The 25637-nt window shown below is 39.7% G+C and overlaps 2 protein-coding genes across 7 annotated transcripts in view; one reads left to right on the top strand and one right to left on the bottom strand.

The window, feature by feature from the left end:
- Positions 1–9511, top strand: part of COG5 (component of oligomeric golgi complex 5) — a 439997-nt gene extending 430486 nt beyond the window's left edge. For 2 of the 6 annotated variants that reach the window (XM_036246143.1, XM_036246142.1), the window contains exons 22-24: positions 940–1066; positions 1501–1580; positions 9315–9506. In XM_036246143.1, coding sequence (XP_036102036.1) covers positions 940–1066; positions 1501–1580; positions 9315–9429 — 322 coding nt within the window. In that variant the 3' untranslated portion in view covers positions 9430–9506. Of the gene's footprint in view, positions 1–939; positions 1067–1500; positions 1581–9314 lie in introns of all 6 variants that reach the window. The other 4 variants (XM_036246141.1, XM_036246146.1, XM_036246145.1 and 1 more) reach the window with 4 other exon arrangements.
- Positions 9512–10655: 1144 nt separating this feature from the next.
- Positions 10656–25637, bottom strand: part of HBP1 (HMG-box transcription factor 1) — a 38837-nt gene continuing 23855 nt past the window's right edge. The window contains exons 7-11 of the mRNA XM_036246540.1: positions 25384–25540; positions 24578–24722; positions 15612–15929; positions 12826–12967; positions 10656–11744 (exon numbers count right to left, since the gene is read on the bottom strand). Of these exons, the coding sequence (XP_036102433.1) occupies positions 11727–11744; positions 12826–12967; positions 15612–15929; positions 24578–24722; positions 25384–25540 (780 nt within the window). The 3' untranslated portion in view covers positions 10656–11726. The remainder of the gene's footprint in view (positions 11745–12825; positions 12968–15611; positions 15930–24577; positions 24723–25383; positions 25541–25637) is intronic.

The following is a 25637-nucleotide window of genomic DNA, read 5'->3' as shown; positions in this document are numbered from 1 at the left end:
CTGCCACCCGCACGACCAACCAGGGCCGGGGACAAACTGCAACCGAAGTACGCGCCCTTAGCGGGAACCGAACCCGGGCCTCTCCAGACCGCAGGCCGACACTCTAACCGCTGAGCCAAACCGGCCAGGGCTGGCACAAATCTTTGATGGAATGTTCAGCAAAGAAATAATTTTGTATATACAAAGATATAGTTGCCATTTGAAAAGTTGTATAGAGAATGTTTAAATTTACCCACCTTAGATTATAGCCCAAAGAAGGATTTTATTTAAAATGAAAGCTGAGCCCTGGCCAGTTTGGCTCAACGGTTGGAGTGTCAGCCCGAAGACCAAAACGTCGTGGGTTTGATTCTAGTCAAGGGCACATACCTCAATTGCGATTCAGTCCCCAGCCCTGGTCGGGGTTGTGTGGGAGTCAGCCAATCGACATGTCTCTCTCACGTCGATGTTTCTCTCTCTCTCTACCTCCCACTCTATTTGAAGATGAATAGAAAAATATCCTTGGGTGAGGATTAAAAAATAAATAAGTAAATAAATAAATAAAATAAAAGCTGAAAATTTTGACCAAGATAAGCATTTGTTAGTTATAATTACTTGAAGTCTTTACGACGTGTTTTGATTTTAGCCTATGAATTAGATGAGCTCTTAGAGGAGATTTTGCTGAGTCATTTGAAAGCAAAGTGAGACCCATAGGCCAGTGAGCTGGGGGTCAAGGAAAGAGCTGAAGAGCAGGTCAGTCTGCCAGGGTGTGCAGATGTGTGTGTGTGTGTCCAGGCTGAATGTATTGTTAAGAATTGGCCATTTAGAAGAATTTATTCTTCTATTATGCTGTTATACTCCTATGCTGTTCTAGTCTACTCATATGCTATTATGATCTTTCCATGAAATTACCTCTTTTAGTGTTGAACAACATGAAGTAACTTCAGCTCTTTCCTCTTTTAGACCACTGCTCTTCCAGACAAGTGAACATGTGGCCAATAGTCCTGCACTGGGGGACATTATTCCATTCAGCATCATTATTCAGTTTTTGTTCACAAGAGCTCCCGCTGAGCTGAAATCCCCCTTCCAGGTAATAACGTGAAGCAACAGTCCTGTTATGAGCCTTCTGTCTTCCCTCTATGAATACAGAACCCCATTCACTGAATGCATTCCTGGCCTTCTCTTTGTCCTGTTTAGTCATGGATTTCTGTCTTAGCAGTGAGTCATTAAGGAAGGAAAATTCCCATTGCCCTGCAGTGTAAGAATTACCTGATGAATCCAGCATTAGTCCTTTAAATAATAATGACACAAGTAATTTATGTTCATAAAGCTTTTTGACAGAGGCCCCATTTTCTTTGCTGACCCACCTTCAATTGGCAAATCCACAAGGCTTTTTGGCAATTAGGAAGTTGCCTCAAGCAGGCATTGGAAGTAATTTCACCTTGAGAGCACTTTCTGAACCAGCAGTTGCGCCACTCACTGAAGAATATGTATGTATTTTTCCAATGTGTTTCAATCCTTCAGAGGGCAGAATGGTCCCATGCACGTTTCTCCCAGTGGCTGGATGACCACCCATCTGAAAAGGACAGGCTCCTCCTCATCAGGTAAAGCCTTGTGTTCCAGAGCCGCCTGTTTCTTCTTGAAGCCCAGGGAGAGTAGGAGACACAGAGGAAGAGGGAGGAACAGTACCTGGGTGGATATGTACACATGGTGGCACCTCCTTGAGGCAGGCCACCTCACTGTGTGGGCATATACACGCTGGAGCACCTGACTGTCAGAACCACTGGGCACAGCAATTTTTGCTTTCCAGTTCCAAATCTTCATATCTCTTTTGTGCTATCCCATGCCTGATGCAGCCCTAAGAACTATGTACTTCTGGTTTTGAAAATCAACTTCAGCTATGAAAAGACCCCTTGTCTTAGCTCCTCATTTTCTGCTTCATTTTCATGGGTTGCCATTACTGAATTGGTGGAGCACAGATGTGAGTAAACTTTTAAAAATACTCAAACATGACACAGTTATCAGTGGAAAACAAGGACAACCCAGCAGCTATCCAGATACCATGTGCCTTCCAGTAGTGCCCCACAAGAGTATTTATGCACGTACACAGACACAGACACACCCTACTGCCCAGCCATGCCCAGGGTAAGATACTTTAACTTCATATATGACTTAATAAGCATCTCTCTTACATCAGCATTCTCCTGAAATTGTTCTCACCACCACCTCCAGAGACCTCTTAGCTACCAAACCGAAGCATTTCTGTTCTTATACTCTACAGCTTCAGCTGGAGTTGACCACTGCTTCCTTCTTGAAACTCCTCATTGACTGGCTGATCTAAAACATTTTTTAAATATTTTAAAAAATTTATCTTTATTGTTGAGAGTATTACAAATATCCCACATTCCCCTCGCCATTACCCCCCCTCCACTCAGCTTCAGCCCCACCCCAGGCCTTCCCCACACTGTCGTCTGTGTCCACGGGCTGTGCATATATGCATGTAAGTCCTTTGGTTAATCTCCTCCTGCCCCAAACACACTTTTCTTGGTGCTCACTGTGTGCTAGGCCTTGAGAACAAAGCAGACTGAGGCACACTCTGCCTTCTTGGAGCTTCCATGGCATCACAGTTATCTGTTTCTGTTCTAACCTTTCTGGCCATTTTTACCCTCAGTCTCATTTGCTCAGTTATCTTCTTCTGTACACTCCTGAAATGCCATCATTCCCCACAGTTTGTTCCTGGCTCATTTTCCTTCACATTCTATCTTTACTTTGGTCCTCAAGTGAGCTCATCCAGTGGCTCCCAGATCTGTGACTCACCTTGATTGCCTAGGGCCTCAGGCCACATACCTGCCACTCAAAGTTCCATAGAAATCACAAACACAAAATGTTAAAAATAAATCATCTTTCCTCTCAAATCTGCTCATTGTTCTAGACTCCATGTCTCAGAGTGTCACCATCACTCCCCAGCAAGCTAGAACTTTAAGTCGTCATTCAGCTCCTCATCACCCTTTCCTCCAAATCCAGTTGTTGTACCTCTTAATTAGCTCTGGAAGCCATTCTCAGTGCAGAGGATCCTAAAGATGTTGATCTGGGATCACAGTCCCAAACAGGGCTTTCCTGAGCCAAAGTACAGGCAAAGAGTTGGGTTTCCAAAGCCAGTGTGTGTGATGTGCTATCAACCATGTTTGCACCTGGAATCGCTTACAGAGCTTTGAAAAATCCTGATGTTCAGGCCACATTTTGACTACCTGAGACTCTCTGTATCTGGGACCTGGCATGGGATTTCTTACAGCTGCACAGACAGCTCTGCAGCACAGACAAGGCTGAGATCCACTGCCCTGGTGTCCAGTGAGAGCCCCCACCAGGAGGGATGCTGGGAGAGGTCACTGAGGAACACCAGCTCTGCCTCAGGGAGTGGCACTGAGCTCTCAGGTTTGGTTCCCAGAGCCTGTCTGAGCCACTCACTTTCCATGCACCTCTGTGAAGAAAAAGTAGATTAGCTTGCTGGTGTGGCTCCGTGGATTGAGCATCATATCATGCACAGAGAGGTAGAGAGGTGGAGAGGTCACCAGTTTGATTCCTGGTCACAGCACACGCCCAGGTTGCAGGTTCAATCCCCAATAGGGGGTGTGCAGGAGGCAGCCGATCAATGTACATCAATGTTTCTGTTTCTGTCTCTCTCTTTTCCTCTCCCTTCACCTCTCTCTAAAAAAGTCAATAAAAATGTATTTAAAAAGTAGGTTAGCTTGGGCCCCTGCTCTTTGTCCTTGCTTATCTGTTACTCTTCTTAGTTATGAGCATCTGACCTAGAAATGGGAAAGGATGCCAGGTGAGCCTTCCAGCCTTCCATGAGACTGGTGAAAACTGCCCTCCTCAGAAAAGGCTTTGGGCCTAGGATTTAGAGTGTCCTTGTAGATTTTTTTGTTCAGAGTCCCAAAGACTCACTTAGCTGCAACTCACTTGGTAATAGAAAAGTATTTAGAATTCAGTTAATTGAACAATGTTCATTTTTGTCTTCTTAATAAGTTGGAATGAGTTCATCCACAACAGTGCCCTGCTGTGGACACATCACAAATCTTTTTTCTTTTGCTTCATTTTAAAAATGTCTCCTGGGTGATTTCATCAGCAGTGCTGTTGCTAAACCTATATTTAGCAACTGAAATTCATGCTAAGAAATAAAGTCATGCTTTGCAAGTAAGTTCTGTCCATCACTCCACACATGTCTGATATCAGAATCTTCATGCTCTGGGCAACAAACCAAGCTCTCCCTGGGGGATTCCAAAACAGTGGCTCCTGCCCAGGCTGTCGGCAATGTAGGGAGCTTTGTCCTAGAGAATGTTCTCTCTTGTCTATCATTGCAAACGGATGTTGTCCTTGCATGCTAACGCACCGCTGGATTGAGTTCTTTGCCCTGTAGATAAGCCCAGGGTGAGTATTGCTCTTTAAATGTCAGTAAATTTGTTTTAGCTTTGGGGGAAAACCTTGTTAAATTTACTCTTCTGTTCCCCCAGCGTAATATGTTAGGCTGCCATGAAACAGGGTAAAGTGAGGATACTGTGACTACTGCTGCTGAATAAATGGCAAATAATGAACTCTCTTCTGCCTTCCTTTCTGTTTCCTTTTGACACCAGATGTTTCTGTAGAGCTTGAGTGGATACTTGTCAAGTTAATTTTAAAATCAGAGTTACCACTGACTCATGGGGCCAAGTGGTATAAGTGGGGAAAACTGTACCTACTCAGCTCCCACCAATCAGGTGCTCCAGAAGTGTGTGCCCTCGGGTACAGAGCCTGTACCCTGGGGAAGACCTGTGGGTCTGTAACTGTTGAATGTGTTTTCAGTAAAGGTAAAGACTGAATTTTTGATGAAAAGATTTCTAAAATTCTGCAGAAGTGGTAGGATTGATGTCAAGCCCATTTATTCTTTTTTATTATTATTATTTTTATTTAGAGAGAGGGAGAGAGAGATAGAAACATCAATGAGAGAGAACATCGATTGGCTGCCTCCTGCATGCCCCTCACTGGAGATTTGGCCCACAACCTGGGCATGTGCCCTGACCAGGATTCGAACTGGCGACCTCTTGGTGTATGGGTCAACACTCAACCAATGAGCCGCACTGGCCGGGATAAGCCCATTTATTCTTGATGTTTGTAATAGAGCAACAACTCTTCATATTGTGACCCTCTTGTCTTTCATTTTTCCTTAGTCTTAGTAGAACACCTTTACGATGTAAGAAATGCTTACAGATTTTATTTGCCTGTTGGTATTTTTATCTAACAATTCTCATACAAGTCTCAGTGCTAGATGCATCCTTGGACCCCTTGCCCTTCTGCCCACCCTGGTGCAGGGCCCACAGGCTAGGAGCCATTCCCTCAACTCCTCCGATGCCCCTGTGGCACTAGATACCTACCAGTTTTGGAAACTGGGTGCCTGAGATGAGACCGAAAGGGAAAGCCAGGGTTTAACTGCTTGTGAAGGCACATGGTAGATCTTGAAATCATTTGTATATTTCAGTATTAAGTACACTGATACTTAATGCCTGACAAAAATCAATTTTGTTTTTCATAAAAGCCTCCACTTGGCTCATAAAAGCCTCCACTTGGCTAGTTTATAGCACATTGAGCAGTGTTGCCATATTGCAAACGATTCCTGTACTAATTGTTTGCACAATTCCTGTACTAATTTTATTTTTCAATAAGCGTACTAATAATCCTTTTTGGTTACAAACCAGAGTTAGGACTAGTTCTTACTTTCAAGAAAGCTGATGTTTTTTGCCCAAGCAAATGAAGTAATTTCATAATTGCTTGAAAATCTCACTCTGATTTTATGTGGGAGGGCAGTTTTAATTTGTGTTTCTTTTCATAATTCTGATGGTGTTTTTGATGAATACCAAAAATACTAACCAAACTCATTTCTGAACTCTCTTCTACATAGTGTAGTTCATGCATTGTTCTTTTCAATGCAAATGAAACTGCTAAGTTGATTTTTGTATTGTATTAGATAAAATGGATCTGACCCATTCAGTACAGAACAATTAGTTTCTGAGAATTTCAGCACACTGGTTTCTAACACACACACACACACACACACACACACTATTGTCTCAGAGACAACTGGGGCACTGGGGATTTTTCTACTGTGTATATGTCTCTAGGGACTACATTTTGGGATTGGGATGATTGCCCAGGATGCCATAGCAACTTGAAGAGCTACTAAAAGAAGCAAAAAAATATTTTAACTTGTTTTTATTGATTTTTAAAGAAAGAGAGGAAGGGAGAGAGATAGCAACATCGATGTGAAACAGAAACATTGATCGACAGCTTCCTGCATGTCCCCTACTGGGCATCAAGCCCACAACTTGGGAATCGAACCAGGACCTTTTAGTCCATAGGATGGCGCTCAATCCACTGAGCCACACATTAAGGCTCCGCTCTGACATAAACTAAGGCATCTCATAAAACATTCTTCTCTGAGAGCATTAAATTCCATTTGCTTCTTTCGAGGACCCCAACACTCATGTTTCTCCTCTCCTTCTGTACTTTGCTTTCCTTTTCAATATAGTTCTATCTGCTTGTATCTCTAATTCCTATTTTTATTCTTTCGTCATGCATTTGTGAAGCACTAGGTCCTAGGGTTAAATAAATGAGGAAAAAAAACAGCCCTAACCCTCAAAGTTACATCGTAACAGGGGAAGTGACAAATGAACAGATACACCCTCTCATGTGGTACAAGTGTATACATCTTGCTCAATTACATGAAGAATCTGAGGCCTCCTGGAAGTGTGGTGGGGAGAACAGTATTTAAGTGCTTTATAGGTACATATATGTACCTGGAGGAGGGCTAAGTGCTTCAGAGTACTATTTTTTAATTCTCATAACTGTATCATGTAGTATTCTTCCCATGTTGCAGATGAGCAAGTCAGCTCACATGTAGCCCAGCTAGGTAGTGGGGCAGAGCCTGATACACCAGCAAGGCTGATTAAATAAGGGTGGCCAGTCCTCCACATCGTGTAATCATGCCCTGAACAGAGAGTATGGAGCCAGCCTTCGGGGATCCCAGATGCTGGGAACCTGCTAAGCCAGGGCTGTGGATGCAGGTGCATCAACAAAGTGGCTGCAATTCTTTTGTGCTGCCTGGAGGGCATTTGAGGTGGGTCCTAATTAAAGAGCTTCACAGGGAAGAAAGCAAGGAAGGGGGAGAGCATTACAAGGATAAGGAAGATAATCAGAGAGGCCTAAGAGAATGTTTTGATAACCATGAGGTATTCAGTGTGGTCGAAGAGAAACTGCCCCTTTTGTAGCCTTGTTAGAGACATTTATGTAGTCATATTTGCACACACATCCTGATCTCTCCCTGGGTGGGCACTGGGGTTGAACTTGGGGTCACAAATGAGGTGCAGCTGCTCTGCAATGTATGTTGGTAACACGAGCAATGGAAACAAATGATTTGAGGTCCCTTTTAGGCCACAGCAAACTGTCTAAAACCCAGCAGTAGCACAGACAGGGCTTGGGGCATGGTGACTTTACATTGTCTTAATGGCCAGTGATGGACCACAGGCAATGAATCTTGCTCTAGTGCAGCTGCTCCACTAGCACAGGCTGAGACGGCACTAGGATGACCAACATTTACAATGCTACAGCAGTAATTAGGGACTGGATGTGGAAATGCCTAAGACAAATTAATAGGATTTGGTAACTGATTAAGTGTAGCACTGAAGGAGAGTTTTAGATAGAGGCCCTTGGGAGATGATGGTGCCTTTTGTTGAAATCAGAAAAGGTGGGAAGAACACTACCCTAGGGGTGTTTTTTTAATCCCCTAGGTTTTTCTTTTCTTTTTCCTGTTTGTTGAGAGACTTCACTTTTTAGAGCAAATTTAGGTTCACAGCAAATTTGAGAAGGTACAGAGATTTCCCCTACACCCCCTACCCCCACACATGAACAGCCTCCCCCCCATTATCAACATCCCCACCACAGTGGTCCATTTATTACAATCAGTGAACCTGCCCTAACACATCACTATCACCCACAAAGCAGGCTGAGTTTACACCAGGGTTCACCGTGGTGCTGTACATTCATTCTGTGGGTTTGGACTGATCCAGGTTTCTGACAGGTGGGTTTGAGGGATACCTAAAAAAAAAATCAGATTAAAAATATCCGGAACGCAGGTAGAAAGAGAAATCAGGAGTGAGGTCAGGGCTGGAAATGAGATTGGAGATTGAATTATGTATATATGTAGTAGCTGAGACTATGAAAGCAGATATTGGAGTTAGAGGGGTACCTCAGAACGAGGGGTGAGCTGGACAGACTCCAGCTTAAGTATATTCCCACACTTAAATGAAAATAATGTACAAACCTGACCAAGGATTAAAGTTTGTGTTTGGGAGCAAAACAGCCAGCTGAGAATTAGATATTAGATGGGAATTGAGACTGAGTATGTGAGCTAATGGTATTAACTTATAGAGACTTTCTAATCTCAGAGTTGTGAAACTTTTTAACAATGATAAAAATTTGATTGTTTTACCTGGGACTGAAATAGACCAATAATAAATACATACATATGTGTGTATATATATCTCTTTTAACCATTGTTTAGCTCTACTTAAAACATGATCTAACACTTAAACAGATCATCTGGTTCAAGAATTGAAAACTTTTCTTATGAAGGACCATATACTAAATATTTCAGGCTTTGCAGACCATGTGGCCTCTGCCTATTTAATTCTTACAATGTAGTATCAACGCAACCATAGACAATACATAAACGAACATGCATAGAGCTGGATTTGGCCTGTGGGCGGTTTGCTAAACCCCTGGTCTAGTTCATGAGAACATTATAATCATAACTGGCTGGTATCACATACCCTTGACTACATTCAGATGCCTCATTATCACACATTTGCCAGAAGTTTGAGCCCAAGAGCAATTCTCCTTGCAGGTTCATGTTCCATCAAATCACAGAAATACAGTGTATACCCAAGGGCCCCAGCCCCCACGCTCTTGAGCATGCCTTCCCACGGTGTGAGCTCTGAATAGGCACAAGCTACACAGGGCTTCTCAAGTCTAATAGAAAAATAGAGGACAAGAAAACTGTGAACCATCTCAGAGGCCAGAGAGTCCCTGATTGTATAATTATACCACTAAGTATAATACAAACTGAAAATGGTTTAGTTTTGCACCTTAACCTTAGTAACACTACCAGTAAATGTTTGAAGGCAGTTGGTCACTTAGCTTATGGAATTGGGCAAAGCAGTTTCAGAAATGGGCTTGCTTTTATATATTGACACCCTCTAAGCTGTTTTATTTATATAATTTTCTTACACTGTTTTCATTTTGGTTTTCAGGGGAGCCTTGGAAGCTTATGTTCAATCAGTAAGAAGTAGAGAAGGCAAAGAATTTGCACCAGTTTATCCCATAATGGTTCAGCTGCTTCAAAAAGCTATGTCCACTCTTCAGTAATAATGTGAAGTATTTCTTATTCTCCATTTTGTGCTAACCCATTCAGGTTTGGCAGTTAAACTAAATAACACATATTCTAAAAGAAAGCTACTATTTACTATTTTAAGAATGTAATCAACTTTTCTGTATTTCCTATTGCTCTTTTTCTGTTTAATCTCTTTAGCCCTTTTACTTAAGTACCATAAAATGTCAAAAATCACCATCACCTTCAAAACCAGGGACATAATTCCAGGAAGACATCCAACTCTTTTCTCTCCTTTCAGGCTTTCCCAGCACATAACTGAGTGCCCCTGTCGGTATGCACACATCCTTAGTCCCCACTGCTTTTTAAGATATATGATTAAGTTACACAATAAGTACCCTGCTTCCCCCAACCTTCTTCCTTACTACATATGTAGGCCAGTGGTTTCCATAGCTGGCTGCACACTAGATAGAATCAGTGGTGGAAGCTTTTAAAAATGTTGATATTAATTTGCACCCCGTATTAACACATCTGGGATAGGAGCCAAGCATTAGTAAAACATTTTTATAAAACATCCCCAAGTGTTTCCAATATGCAACAAAGTTTGGGGACCACTCAAAGCAAAGATGTAGAACTAAATGTTGTTTAAATATGCCATATTGTATCTATAATAAAGATAGAGCAAAGCTGTCTTTACATTTTGTGTCATTTTATTTAAAAGCAGACTTTTGGGGCTGTTAAACTTTGTAACAGATGCCAAGTTAAAAATAAAAACAATTTTACTCTACAAAGATTCTAATAAATAGTAAAAACATTTTTTTTTTTTTTTTTAATCCTCACCCGAGGACATTTTTCCATTTTTTGTTCAGGTAGAGTGGGAGGGAGAGAGAGAAAGAGAGAGAGAGAGAGAAACAGCGATGTGAAAGGAACACAGCGAGTGGCTGCCACCCGTACAACCGACCAGGGCCGGGGACAAACTGCAACCGAGGTACACGCCCTTAGTGGGAACCGAACCCGGGTCTCTCAGGACCGCAGGCCGACGCTCTAACCTCTGAACCAAACCGGCCAGGGCTAGTAAAAACAATTTTACTCTACAAAGATTCTAATAAATAGTAGATAATCTAGGTCTTTACTTTTCTATTGCCCTTGTCAACATTTTATTTTAATTTACTGCTTAAAACCCATCAGCAACTGATTTTCATCCCCCTAACCTGATATTCTGATGTCTCATACATAATGTTCAGTCAAAATCAAACAGCAGAAGTCAGAGATAAACAATTTTTTTTCCATTTTATTTGAAATAATATACAAGAATATAGTGTGCAAAATTTAGGGGCAACATCATGAAGTGTAATGAACTGAAATCAATTTTACAGCTGTGATTCCTAACCAGAAACACCACTTGGTAAGCAACATGAAAAGCCATGATTGTAGCTCAGAGCAAAAGCAACTGTATTGCCAATGTATTTGCTCTAACTTGGAGGAAAAGTAAAGTGCAAGTGTTGCACTGCAATAAGTGCAAAGTCTGCCCCCACCATAAAGATATGATGACAAAATACGATATTTAAGATACGTGGCTGAGGAGATACAGAACACAAATGTTTAAAAATACAATGGTATCAACTGTTAATAGCACCATTACAGTGACTATATTCCAATGCTATTAACTTTACCTTCGCCTGGGCTAGGTCTCCATTGGAAATAATGGATGGGTGCTGCCACCTGGTGCATAAACTCAGCATGCTCAGGTAACTACAGCAGGTGGCTCTTATGCTGGGAGGCTGACACCCCAGCCGCCTGCCAGTGTTCTGGTCTTGGCACTGGCCAGGCTAGGAGCTCCTGTGTTTGGCACAGATGCTGAGCCATGTGGTGGCTGCTCAAAGAAAGGCCAACTCCCAGCTTCGGTTTCATTCCATTATGTATACAATACAGATTAATAAGCAGTAAGGAGCCAATGTATAAACAGCAGTTACATATTTTTAAATTCCCCTTTTGTACAATTTAAAATAAAACATGTATACACTTCTCTCTTTCTACTGTACTTTAGCACCACAGGATATCAATTTTCAAGCCTATATTACCTGATAGACATATGTGAAGTTTGGAGGAAAAATAAGGCAATTTGGTTTACAATGTTGATAGTTTTAGCTTACTTAATGCTCTAATGGAGAAAGCAAATCCTCACTCTTATTATTATATCATTTCAAGACTCAATGCTATCAGTTTCTTATGGTCACACGAATTCAGGACAAATGGTGAGCCCATGATCTTCTTAAGTCTTCCCATCAACAGTCTAGCCTTATGCAAATGCAAACTTAATGTTAAGTGTCCTGGTTTAATGTTGTTGTGAGCCCTGTGGAGATAAAATGAAAACTCAGTGAATGTTTGCAAATCAATAACCAGTAATTCTACAAATGAAAGCTAAGATGAATAGTATGTTTATAAGCTTATAATTTTTAAAAATCACTTCCTCAGAGGTGGGATTTTAATATAAGTATGCTAATATCTGATGGCTCAAGCATTCAGAAAATTTATGGAAACGAAGAGAGGAATAAACTAGGATGTGCAGAAAAAGGGATGTAGGCAGAGTCTTACATGGAATTCTAAGGAAATCAAGGACTTCAAGAATCCTGTTCACTCACCCTTTTATATTGGAATTTAAAAGAAATTCTTGAAAAATTTAGAGATGTGAACTGCTAATTACCATTAAGAAACAGGCACATAAACACTGCCCTCCTGCTGCAAACTGATGTTTTCTTCATTTTTAGGTATTTCAAATTGAGCTCGTTCTATTCTATCATGTGACATTTTCTTGTAATTAATCTAAAAACATTTTAAAAGGTGCTAGTCTAGTAATGGAAAAGTTCCAAGAATCAAGTCTACCAAGGTAGCATTATTATGGTACAAACTTTTTCCCAGTCTTTCTGGGCTTTCCTATTTCTTCCCTTTCCTGAGGTTTTTAATCTAGAAATGTACAAATGCCAGAAGTCCCCATGAAAGTTGAGTAATGTACCCTATCCCTCTATAACTCCTCACAAATTAAGAAGAAGAAGAAAAAAAGGCTGTTGAGACATGCTATACCCAAGTTAGAAAAAATTTTTTTACTATGATATTGAGTTAATTAACACCCATTTTCAACCCAAGTAGAAATACTACATTCCAAAATTTTTTTTACACCTCAACATTTCCAGACAAGCATTCTTCTTAAGCATGTCTGACATTTCTACTTTCCATGCTAAAAGAGTAAATGGCACTGATGATGAAAAGAAAGGCAACTTGCCTTTATATGATGGTATAAAAACATCATTAGTTTTTGAAGTACAAAAAGGCTGAGAAGCAGCATCAACACAACCTTTTAAAAGTTATAACAACTGCCAGTACAATTTTGGGTGAAGAGTGAAGATAATATTAAGCAACTACTTGTTGAAACATACTGAATTGGTTCTTTTCCTTTTCCAACAGTCAGGATTTAAACGTTTTTGTTCCTCAGCCAAAGCCTTTGCTTCTAATGTGTACATCCTTCTCTCTTCATTCTTCATTTTCTTCCACCTGTCACCCAGGATCACACTTATGGCTCTGTAAAAATAAGTATTTATACAATGCTGACGGCAAGAATTTTTCACAAAATTTATGTCAAGTGCTGCTACTTCAGCAAGAAATATAAAAGACAAAAATCTTGTCCAACATAGAGGAGGGAAAAGGTCAAGACTATAGTAGTAATTTCCAGTAAAATCTCAAGTCACATGGTCCATTTATCATAATCTTGGCAGTTAAAAGTCCTGGAATAATGCCAATATTTCCAAAGGACATCTAAAACTGCTAAAATATGGATGTTATGTAAAGTTTAGATTTAAAGAAAAAAAAGTTAAATATTTCAAAGAAATGGGTTAAATTACCATTGGATCTATCCTGGTACATTGGTTTTTAAAAGATGTTTGAGATATTAAGGCAGACAATAAAGTATTAATCTTATATTAAAAGCTATTTTTACTTTCTGTTTGTGGCCATAACCTGTCAAATGATGATAAAAGTATTTTTTTCATTCATGGAGTCGCAATAAAAATGTGGCACTAAATATGCATACCTTACTGTTTACCTCCTAAGACAAATAAACCTTCGGCAATATTTGTATTTACCACTTGAGAAAACTGGTTAAACTCAAAGGGAAAGCAATCAAATTGGTAAGACATCATGAGAGAAATTTGAAGCTACTTCCTATTTATATTTGTTAGTCTGTTCCCAAACCTACTAAAATGGTCTCATTCGAGACACATAGACACAAACCATTTTCCTTCAATGAAAAGCTTTTAGCCATTAATTTCATGACACTCAGACAAAACAAAAGGTCCTGGAATGATTGCATGAAGTATATACAAGTGATTTTACAATAACTGACAGAAGCTAGAGATATGCATCAGAGCTTTAGAGAAACAGTAACCACAGAAATTCTATTAAAAAAATATATAGCAAATATTTTAATCCAATAAATTGATACAATCAAACACTGTACTGCATCTTCCTTTATTATAATAAAAACCAGTTTCTATAGTCTCTAGGTTAAAGGTACCACATAATGGTTGACACATTTACCAGTTAAACCAGTAAGAAATACTCAAATATGTAGCAATTCCTAAATCAGAGATGCATTTGATATAAGAAGCCTCTCCCACTGTTTTGTTTTTCTTTCACTGATTTTTAGAGAGAGGAAGTGAGAAGGAGAGAGAGATAGAAACATTGATGAGAGAGAACATCAAGTGGCTGCCTCATGCCACCCACTGGGGATCGACCCCACAACCTGGGCATGTGTCCTGATGGGGAATCGAACTGGCGACTTCTTGGTGCATGGGTCAACACTCAAACCACTGAGCCACACTGGCCAGGCAAGAAGCTTCTCTTTTTATAATGTAAATACTTAGCCCAGCCGGTGTGGCAGTGTAGCTCAGTGCCTAAGCATCGTCTCATGCACCATGAGACTGCTGGTTCGATTCCTGGTCAGGGCACATGCCTAGGTTGTGGGCATGATCACCAGTATGTGTGATGAATGTTAAGTAGACTTATTGTGATCATTTTGCAATATATACAAATATCGAATCATTTATACAACTCAAACTAATATAATGCTATGTCGATTTTATATATATATATGAAATTAAACTCATGAAACATGCAGTCCTGATTATTTTATGTGGATAATCATTTGACTTCTCATGATATCAACAGTAAAGGAAATGGTAGTTTTGACTGTCAGGGAACTAGGAAGACTGGAAGATATTTTCATATGTTGGTTTGAGAGGGATGAGCAGTAGAGGATTCTAAGAGATGAGGTAAGTGTACAGCAAACAGGGTAGAAAGGACTACAGTTAAATTTTATTCCAGGGCTCTCTGGGTTTAGTCTTGATAGCTCCGGCAGTTTTTACAAATTACCAATGCCTGCACATTCTTTATATAACACAATTGTTAAACAATGAGATCCAACACAAGAAAGTGCTAGTCTTTTCTATAAAGCTATTTTTTAATCCTCACCTCAGGACATTTTTTTGCATTTAACTTCAGATAGAGTGGGAGAGAGAGAGAAACATCGATGTGAGAGAGACGCATCGACTGGCCACCACCTGCACGACCCCAACCAAGGCTGGGGATGAACCACAACCAAACTATGTCCCATTAGTGCAGTGGTTCTCAACCTGTGGCTCGCGACCCCTTTGGGGGTCAAACGACCCTTTCACGAGTTGCCTAAGACATAACAGTAGCAACGAAAATAATTTTATGGTTGGGGGTCACCACAACACGAAGAACTGTATTAAAGGGTCACGGCATTAGGAAGATTGAGAACCACTGCCTTAGTGGGAACCGAACCTGGGACTCTTCTGGTCTGCGGGCCTATGCTGTAACTCCTGAGCCAAACCGGCCAGGACTATAAAGCTTCTTAATAAAGACAGAACTGTCAGTTGTTAGACCTGTGTCCTGTAACAGGCAAATGACATTTAATATTACTTTAGAAGGCAGGTCCTTACCACTTAGGTAACCTAATTACCTGTCCTGGTATTATAAAATAATTATAATAACCCTAAAAATTCCACTTAAACTTTTTACTCTGAAGGCAACCTAAGAAAACAAAAAATTCAATAATAAAAACTATTGAAGAATAAGTTTAACTGTCTTAGTTCCTGTGAACAATACTGAAGTGTTACCCAGTTATTAGAATCATCACTAATTTTACCTGTTATCTTTCCCTGGATACATCTGAGTATATTCAACTCTGTATTTTTTGGCAAAAAGCATGAAGGCATTCATTGGTCTTTTGCACTTGTTAGGAGAAGTGGCACTCACAGTCCCTGAGCTGTGGTTTTTGACAGCTTTAGCATACAAAGAATTGGAAGAGAGCTGTGATGATCCAGGTGAGCCACAGTTTTTACTGAATCCAGATCTTGCAAAGTCTTGACCTCCAGGTCCTCCACATGACAGAGATGCACGACGCTGACGAGCCATACTACTTAGCACATAGACTGCAGAAGAATCCATAGGTGTGAAGTCATAGCTAAAAAAAAAAAATTTTTTTTTAAACCATAGTTTTAATTTGATTGAATTACCTAATTTGTAGAAACAGGATTTTAAAAACCCTTTAGCCTCTAATTGGAAATTTCAATGTATTTTTCCCTTATATAATGTTACCAAGACTAACAACTTCACTACTTGTAGTTACTTATAAAATAAAACCTTATGTATCCACTGACTAAAATTATTTTTAAATCTGGGAATACAAAAGTTAAAAAAAAAAAAAAAGAATTCAAGCACTACCCCCTCAGTAATGTTATAATACACATTATTCATAGCTAGTCTCTCCTCTAGAACCCAGACACCCATTTATTCCCACTTTAGATTAGCTTTTTGACAAATTTTGTACTCTGATTTCTTGGCCTATAGAAGCCTAAAACTAGAAAATTAAAAGAGTGGCAGGCATATACAGGTCTAAAGACTACTACAGATGATAAAATGTTTAGTAAGGGCAATCAAAAGCAATTAAATACAGCTAAAAAAACTTTAAAATGCACAGCAGTCTGGGTCATATCTTTAGATAATCATACATCAGTGTCCCCAAAAGGACATCCATATATTATAACACAGCCTAACAAATTAATATCATCTCTTATCTCCTCAACAAGCTTGCTTGAAAGATATTCATTATCCTATTACACAGGTTAAGAAAGTATTACTCGCCCAAGGCCACACAGCTACTAGATTCAAACTCAAATCAGCCTGTCCGCCTTCAAAGCCCCAGGTTTCTTCACCAATACTATGGTGCTCAGCACTGCCACTGGCTAAACTCAAGGTGAACAAGTAATAACCATGTTAATTGACAACACTAGCTAAGCCCAGACAGTGTTGCTCAGTGGATTGAACGTCATCCCATGGACAGTGGTCCTGGTTTGATTCTGGGTCAGGGCACATGCCCGGGTTTCAGGCTTGATCCCCCAGTAGGGGGGTGTGCAGGAAGCAGCTGATTGATGTTTCTCTCTCACATCGATGTTTCTATCTCTTCCTTCCTCTCTCTTAAAAAAATCAATAAAAACATAAAAAAGAAAATACTAGGTGAAAATTAGAACAAATGTAGAACACAGCATTCATGTGCCAAAGGCTACACTTATGGAAAGAATTCTCTTTTGCCCCAACTGCATGAACTCCTTCTGCTTATACTTTTTATCTTACCAGAAAACCTTTTTTATTTATTTTTTTTATTATTATTATTTTTTTTTATCCTCACCCGAGGATATTTTTCCATTTTTTGTTCAGGTAGAGTGGGAGGGAGAGAGAGGAACAGAGAGAGAGGAGAGAAATATCGATGTGAAGGGACACATCGAGTGGCTGCCACCCGCACGACCAACCAGGGCCGGGGACAAACTGCAACCGAGGTACGTGCCCTTAGCGGGAACCGAACCCGGGGTCTCTCCAGACCGCAGGCCGACGCTCTAACCACTGAGCCAAACCGGCCAGGGCCAGAAAACCTTTTTTATACATTTCTTACTCTAAACCCAGTCCCTCCTCCTCTCCCCGAAACAGAAATTCTGGTAATACATCAAAACAGTTTTATATTAGATATAGGTGTAGTATCTAAGGTAAAGATATGAGATTATGAATTATTCTACAGACAGAAATAGCTAAATGAATGCGGTCCATGCCATTAACTGCACATAGTAAAACTGACTTTTATCAACCACACACTGTCTGTTTTTAAGGGTATTAGATGAAATAAATGTACTTAAACTATGACTCCAAATCATCTAATGAGTCCGGCCAATGTGGCTCAGTGGCTGAGCATCAGCCCATGCACCAAGAGGTTGCCAGTTCAATTCCCAGGTTGTGGGCCTGGTCTCCAGTAGGGGGCATGCAGGAGGCAGCCAGTCAATGTTCTCTCTCACTGATGTTTCTATCTTTCTCTCCCTCTCACTTCCTCTCTAAAATCAATAAAGGAAAAAAAAATATTTTTTTTTTTGTTTGTTTTTTTATCCTCATCCGAGGACATTTTTCCATTTTTTGTACAGACAGAGTGGGAGGGAGAGAGAGGAAGAGAGAGAGAGGGAAACATCGATGTGAAAGGGACACATCGAGTGGCTGCCACCCGCACGACCAACCAGGGCCGGGGACAAACTGCAACCGAGGTACATGCCCTTAGCGGGAACCGAACCCGGGTCTCTCCGGACCGCAGGCGGACGCTCTAACCGCTGAGCCAAACCGGCCAGGGCAGAAAAAAAAATATTTTTAAATCATCTAATGAATGCACAGCAATCAGTATTGTTAGAGAAACAATTTTTGCTATCTTAAGCAACTTCCAAAGAAATATAATTTAGAAAAACAGCAAACTTAGGCATTATAAATAATGTGACACAAAATTATAAATCTCTACTGAAGGCAAATATTTAAATACAGTTTGAAATGCCAAAACATTTCAAATTAAAGAAAACATGGATGGACCTTGAGGACATTATGCTAAGTGAGATAAGTCAAAGAAAGACAAGTACTGTATGATCCCACTAATATGTGGAATCTAAAAAAGCTACTCATAAAAATGGAAATGATGGCTACCAGGGAATGGGAGGCTAAAGGGATAGGAGACAGATGTTGTTTAAGCGTACAAATTTGCAACTAGTGATATATAAGCCCTAGAGATTTTTTTTTCTTTATTGATTTTCAGAGAGAGAGAGGAAGGGAGAGAGTGAGGAAGAGAGATAGAAACATAGATGAGAGAGAACATTGATTGGCCATCTCCTGCATGTCCCCCACTGGGGATCGGGCCCACACCTGGGGCATGTGCCCTGACTGGGAATTGAACCGGCGACTTCTTGGTGCATGGGTCATGCTCAACTACTGAGCCACACCGACCTGGATAACCTCTAGAGATTTTAATGCACACTACAGTGAACAAAGACAATGATATTATATATAAATGTATCAAATGAACATGCTGAACATCTTTTTTTTTTTTAATCCTCACCTGAGGACATTTTGCATTTATCTTCCGATAGAGCCAGAGGGAGACAGGGAGGAAGAGAGAGAGAGAAATATCGATGTGAGAGACACATCCACTGGTTGCCACCCACACTACCCCAACCAGGGCTGGGGACAAACTGCAACTGAGATATGTGCCCTTAGAGGGACCAGAACCCGGGGCTCTCTTGTCCGCAGACCAACGCTCTAACCGCTGAGCCAAACCGGCCAGGGCCATGCTGTATGTCTTAAATTTACACAAATGTTATATATGTTTCACAACATATGTTACACAAATGTCCAATATGTTTCAATTAAAGAATTTTTAAAAATAAGATACAATAATTAACCACTAAAATTTGAAAACTCAAACATCTGGTGGCACAAATATAACCATCATCTATTTCTAATATGGATACAATTTAAAGAAGTTTGAAATAGTCAATCACATGCCCTGGCCGGTTTTGCTCAGTGGTTAGAGCGTTGGCAAACACTTCAGTGTCCCGGATTTGGTTCCTGCTAAGGGCACGTACTTCAGCTGCAGTTTGTCCTCAGCCCCAGTTGGGGTCATGTGGGTGGCAGCCACTTGATATGTCTGTCTCACATCGATGTTTCTCTCTCTCTCTCTTCCTTCCTCTCTCTCCCCTGCTCTATCTGAAGATAAATGCAAAAATGTCCTTGGGTGAAGATAAAAAAAAAGACAAGACATACTCAATCACAAAATTCAGGATTTTGATATTAACTACAGAATTAAAATATTAACATAGAATATCTAAAAAACAGTTTAATCTTTTGCTCTACCACTTCAGAATGTTTTCCTGTAATGTGCTTTTTGTACATGCCATTTGTTAAGTTTTATGCCCTTTCTGACCTTCACTGTCTAATTATTACTCTAGAAGAAAAACTCCACAATAGTGTAGTGTCTCTTAACTATGTCATATGTATTAACTCATTTAATCTTCCCTTCAATATTATCCTCACTTTATAGACATTTTTTTTTTAATCCTCACCCAAGTACATTTTTCAACATTTTGTTCAGATAGAGTGGGAGGGGGAGAGAGAGAGAAACATCGACATTAAAGGGACATATCGAGTGGTTCCCACCCACACGACCCAACCAGGGCCGGGGACAAACTGCAACTGAGGTATGTGCCCTTAGTGGGAACCAAACCCGGGTCTCTCCAGACCGCAGGCCAACGCTCCAACCACTGAGCCAAACCGGCCAGGACTATAGACGTTTCTTAAAAAGACCCAGAGTCCGGCCAGTGTGGCTCAGTGGATTGAGCGTAGTAATAGACTGAGAGGTCCCGGTTCCATTCCCAGACAGGGCACATGCCCAGGTTGTGGGCTTGATCACAGGAGGGGGCATGCAGGAGGCAACCAATCAATGTTTCTCTCTCACATCGGTATTTCTATCTCTCTCTCTCTTCCTCTCTCTAAAAAAATGTTTAAAGCCCTGGCTGGTTTGGTTCAGCAGTTGGCGTATAGGCCTGCAGTTCGAAGAGGCCCGGGTTTGGTTCCCGCTAAGGGCACGTGTCGCGGCTACAGTTTGTCCCCAGACCTGGTTAGGTCGTGTGGGTGGCCACTCGATGTGTCCCCTTCACGTCGATGTTTCTCTCTCTTCCTCTCTCTCCATCCCACTCTATCTGAACGAAAAAATAGAAAATAAAAAAATGTTTAAAAACATAATTAAAAAATAAAGCCATAGCCCTGGCCAGAATGGCTCAGCAGTTAGAGTGTTGGCCCGCAGACCAGAGAGGCCTGGGTTTGGTTCCCACTAAGGGCACATACTTGGGTTGCAGTTTGTCCCCGGCCCCAGATGGGGTCCTGTGGATGGTAACCACTCGATGTGTCTCTTTCACGCCGATGTTTCTCTCTCTGCCTCCCCCCCTCCCTCCCTCCCCCCCACTCTATCTCAAGATAAATGCAAAAAAAAAAAAAGTCCTCAGGTGAGGATAAAATAAATAAATAAATAAAGCCATAGAATGGTTAATAACCTTCCCCAAGCTTCTAAAGCAAAGATTTGAACCCAGGCAGCCCAGCTCCAGAGCTGATGTTCCTACCAAGCTAACAGCACCTCAATTAGTAAGTACCACACCATACACATTTACCAATCCATTTCTTTTTCTAGATTGGAAGCAAAGAAGCAGGCCCATGTCTTAAATTATTTTAAATCCCCTATGAGTCAATTTTAAAAATACCTTTGTGTGTGTGTGTGTGTGTGTGTAGATGTTTAAGTTCGCAGAAACTGGAGTATAGTAGGTACACAATTGGGGTATTTGTTATTGTATACTAAATCTGGAATCTTTATACTAACTGGTTGTTTGGGGAATGTTCTTTTTAACTCTCTCAGTTTTAGTTCCTCTCTCTCTAAAATGATATAATCTACTAACAGGGCAGTAAAAATTAAATAAATTAACATATGTACAGTGCTTGTTAAATTATATTACTTGAGCAGAAATATTAACTTCACAGTCACAGTGATTGTTTTAAACCTACCTTTTGCCTAGAATATTAGCCTCAATTATCAATGTCTCGAAATGGCTTTTTCAAATCATATTCGCACTTAGAAACTTACTTTCTACAGGAGATACAATTGTGTTTAAGAGCTCATCAACTTATTGCTAACTTCTGGTCCTTACCAAGCTAGAATCTACTCAAATATCTTCCCTGAACATCATGATTCATGGGCTTGCCCCAAGTCTCCAAGTGGGTCCTGGGAATTGATTCTGGTGTTCTTGGTTTCCTCTCAGACTATGTGTTTCTTCTTTCTACTTTGCTTTCCCCTATTGTCTTCCTTGTACCAGGCAGCATCTCCCTTAACATCAACTCCACCACCACAAGTCAATCCAATCCACAATGAACATTTAAGTCAACTTCATATTTCTCAACTTTGTCATGGTTTCTCCTGGATGAAACTGCCTATTTCCACTCCTTATGGAGAGGGAAAAAGAGGGACGTTGCTGTCACACCTGAGTAAAATAAGACTAATGCCAAAGTAATCCTGAGTGATTGCTACTTGGTGGGACCAAGTGATGAGAACTTGCCATCTTGGAGAAATAGGCATTAAGTAGCCAACTGTTCCTTTTTCTTTAAAAGGTTCAATTCTGTGTCCTGGCCAGTTTGGCTCAGTGGTTAGAGCATAGGCTCGAAGATGGATCTTGGGTTTGATCCCCAGCCCCGGTAAGGTTTGTGAAGGAGACAATCAATTGATGTGTCTCTCTCACACTGATGTTTCTCTCCCCTTCTCCCTCCCTTCCACTCTATCTAAAAGTCAATGGAGAAATATCCTTGGGTGAGGGTTAAAAAAAAAAATTAAGTTTTGCACTATACAATATTTGATATATAAATAAATGTATATAACATGTATGTTATGAAGCATACAATAGTAATGAACCCAAAATCAAGTAAGAAATAGAATATATCTAATATCACTGAAATTCCACATTTGCCACCCTCTAGAGATAACCATGGTTTATTATTCCTTTTTAAATAATTTTAATGTAAAAATAATGCACTATTCGTTTATATCACCACAAAATACTATAACAGCATTGTGTTAATATGCCAATTTATTAACATGTAATATATAATATTTTGTTTTGCTGAAAGGGCTAAACATAGCAGGCCTGACTGCTATCCTTTCAAACACTTACTTAGAAGGTTGGCCCTTGATTAACATGGACTTTGGAAAAGTCCCCATCATTCCCACACTGAGGGGAGTGGCTTTCTGTGCCTAAACTACATGCACAAACAATATGGTTTACTCTGAACACCTGGTTTCCTTTTGGAAATTTGGAATTTTGGTATCTGCCAGCCTGAGGCAGCCTACATTATCAGCTACCAATCAAAACCCTGGTGAGCATCTAACAAGCTTCCCTGGCAGATAACATTTCATACATGTCACAACTCACTGCTGACAGAAATAAGCATGTCTTGTGTGACTCCACTGGAAGAAGACTCCTGAAGCCTTGCTTCTCCCACACTTCACCCCATGCCTTTCATTTTCCCCCAATTTTGCTTTGTATCTTTTTACTGTATGCTAAATCCCATGAGTCCTAGTGAATCATCAAACCCGGGGGTGGTCTTGAAGACCTCCAATATAATTGTATGTGTATTATATATACTATATAAATATTATGTAATATAAATGTAATTATATTTATAATTACATATATTTTCAAAGAACATCTGAGTCCATAAAAAAAACAACCATACTGTATATTTCTGACACTAATTTTTAGTTAACATTATTTCTAAAATTGAGTCATGTTTTAAAATGTATAGCTAAGGTTCATTAATCTTCCACTGATAGAGAATTCCACTGTATATCAGAATTTATCTATTTACTCTCCAGTTAATGAATATTGATACTATTTCCAAGTTCTGCTATCATGATTAACACAGCTATGAACTTATTCACATAGCTCCTAGAGCATGTCTATAAGAGTTTATTTTTCTAGGGTACACATACAGAGGAAAGGGATTGCTGATATTCAGTGTTATAAAATAAAGCCAAATTATCTTCTAAAATTTTATTTACACTCTCACCAAAACATAAGAGTTATCAGTAATCTACACATTAAGAATAACTGGAGTATCAGACCTTGAAGTTTTGTCTTGGTAAAGTTTTCTAGTTTTTTTCTTTTTTTGTTATCCTCACCCGAGGACATTTTTTCATTTTTTTGTTCAGGTAGACTGGGTGGGACAGAGAGAGAGAGAAACATCAACGTGAAAGGGACACATTGAGTGGCTGCCACCCGCACGACCAACCAGGTCCGGGGACAAACTGCAACCGAGGTATGTGCCCTTAGCGGGAACCAAACCCCGGTCTCTCTGGACCACAGGCCAACACTCTAACCGCTGAGCCAAACCGGCCAGGGCTCTAGTTTTTTTCAAAGAGTGTATATATGAGGGATGTACTTAAACGGCATTTAAATTCCAATCTTACAGATGTTATTGAGCATATCGCCTGTGCCTTTTAAAAGTCTTACTTATTCTTATGCTATAAAAACATACTTACCTTACATTTTATTGTGTTACACTGAGTGAAATAAAATCTATAAGCCAGTAGGAACTCTTGAGAAATCTCTAATGACTACATATTTGATAACTACATTAAAGAAAGAATGAATCTTAAAATCCCAGATATCTACATACAGACTTTCTCTGGATACCTCCTGGGAGGTTGGCCAATAGTCCCAGTTTGTCCAGGACTGAGGGGTTTCCAAGGATGCAAGACTTACAGTGCTAGAATCAGAAAAGTTCCATACAAAGTGAGACAGTTGGTCAACCTCCTTGAGTGTCAGGACACATGGGTTCTTTGTCCTACAACAGCAAGATGATCTTAGGAAAAATCACTTCCCTCTTAAGTCTCTCTAAATGTCAAGGTTATCAAAGTTGATCTATCACATACTTGGCTACCTAACATGTGATATATTTCCTAACCTAATCTTGAATGTTTTATGAACTCACTTTTCCTATATGACTACTCTATATGTAAAACTCCCCATGAGCTGTTATTTTACTTTACCTAATATTTTTTTCACTTAATCATGTATATGATTAAGTAGCTCCTCTAAGTAGTTCTTTTATAATTCGTAAAGCTTTAAAGGTTTAACCTCTCAAATATTTGACTTAGCAATCATTAGGGAGATTTAGGGTAAACTTTTAACAGAAAATAGAGAATTAATCCAGTATTACCTTTTAAATGTATCAAAAACACCTGAATCATCAAAATTAATGGCATCGGGGTGTCCAGGAGGTAGACATACATCACCAATATGAATTTCACAACATGGAATGCCATGCTGTACCACAGTCAAGCTTGGATAAAATGATGACCAACCTAAAGTTAAATTAAACAATAGCTGTATCAAGGATGGGGATTGACAGAAAGGCACCCAAATTATTTATTATAAGACAGACATATTATTTCTGAGTTTTAAAAATAAAAAATTACTTAAAAACAAATCAAGAGATTTTTCTAATACAAATCATATATATTTTCCATAAAGCCAAGTACAAGTATTTGCTTAAGCAATGCACAAGCCTTCCAAAATGTAGTTTAATTTAGCATTTTATCAATAGATTATATAAATCAGCACTTCCATCAACCTACAAGATAGTAAGTGATAAATGAGGATCAGTGAAACCATGAAATACTCTCTAAAGTACTGTGTTTAACATGGTGGTATTGTAATAAGGCTCTGGAGTGATTCAGGTATACAGCATATTTGGTAATCCTAAACCAAAATGCAAGTACCAGAACAATGCATTCCCTAGACTATATAAGATATTCATGCTATATGAATCTAAAAGTTTTTCATACCCACAGTCTACCACCAAGACACTTAAGCATCATAAGGCATTTCCTACAATAGTTTTATTTAGTTTGAAATTTCCCCTTCAAATTCTTTTTCTTAATCATTAAAGAATTATGCTACTAGACATATTATAGATTTAAGATTTCTTTAAAAAGTTACCACAAATGCAAATCGAAGCCCTACCTTTATTTCTAACATAGAAAGGGTGGTCCAGCTTACACTCTACAGTTAGTAAACCATCTTCTACTGTACCAGGATCAAAAGTCAACTTCAGTACAGACTCGCCAAATGATACACTTTCTTCATGTGATAACAACTTTAGACCATCGGAACCATAGCCCTGAAAATGTATGTATATAATTAATTAATTGGCAACATTCAATTTAACCCAGTGAACTTCCTATTACAGGTTAAGGCTTTGTGGAAAAGGTAAAAAT

Source organism: Molossus molossus, unplaced genomic scaffold (genome assembly GCF_014108415.1).
Source record: "Molossus molossus isolate mMolMol1 unplaced genomic scaffold, mMolMol1.p scaffold_m16_p_7, whole genome shotgun sequence".
NCBI classification, from domain to species: domain Eukaryota; kingdom Metazoa; phylum Chordata; class Mammalia; order Chiroptera; family Molossidae; genus Molossus; species Molossus molossus.
The sequence above is the reverse complement of the archived record's forward strand: the minus strand, read 5'-3'. Positions and strand labels throughout refer to the sequence as shown.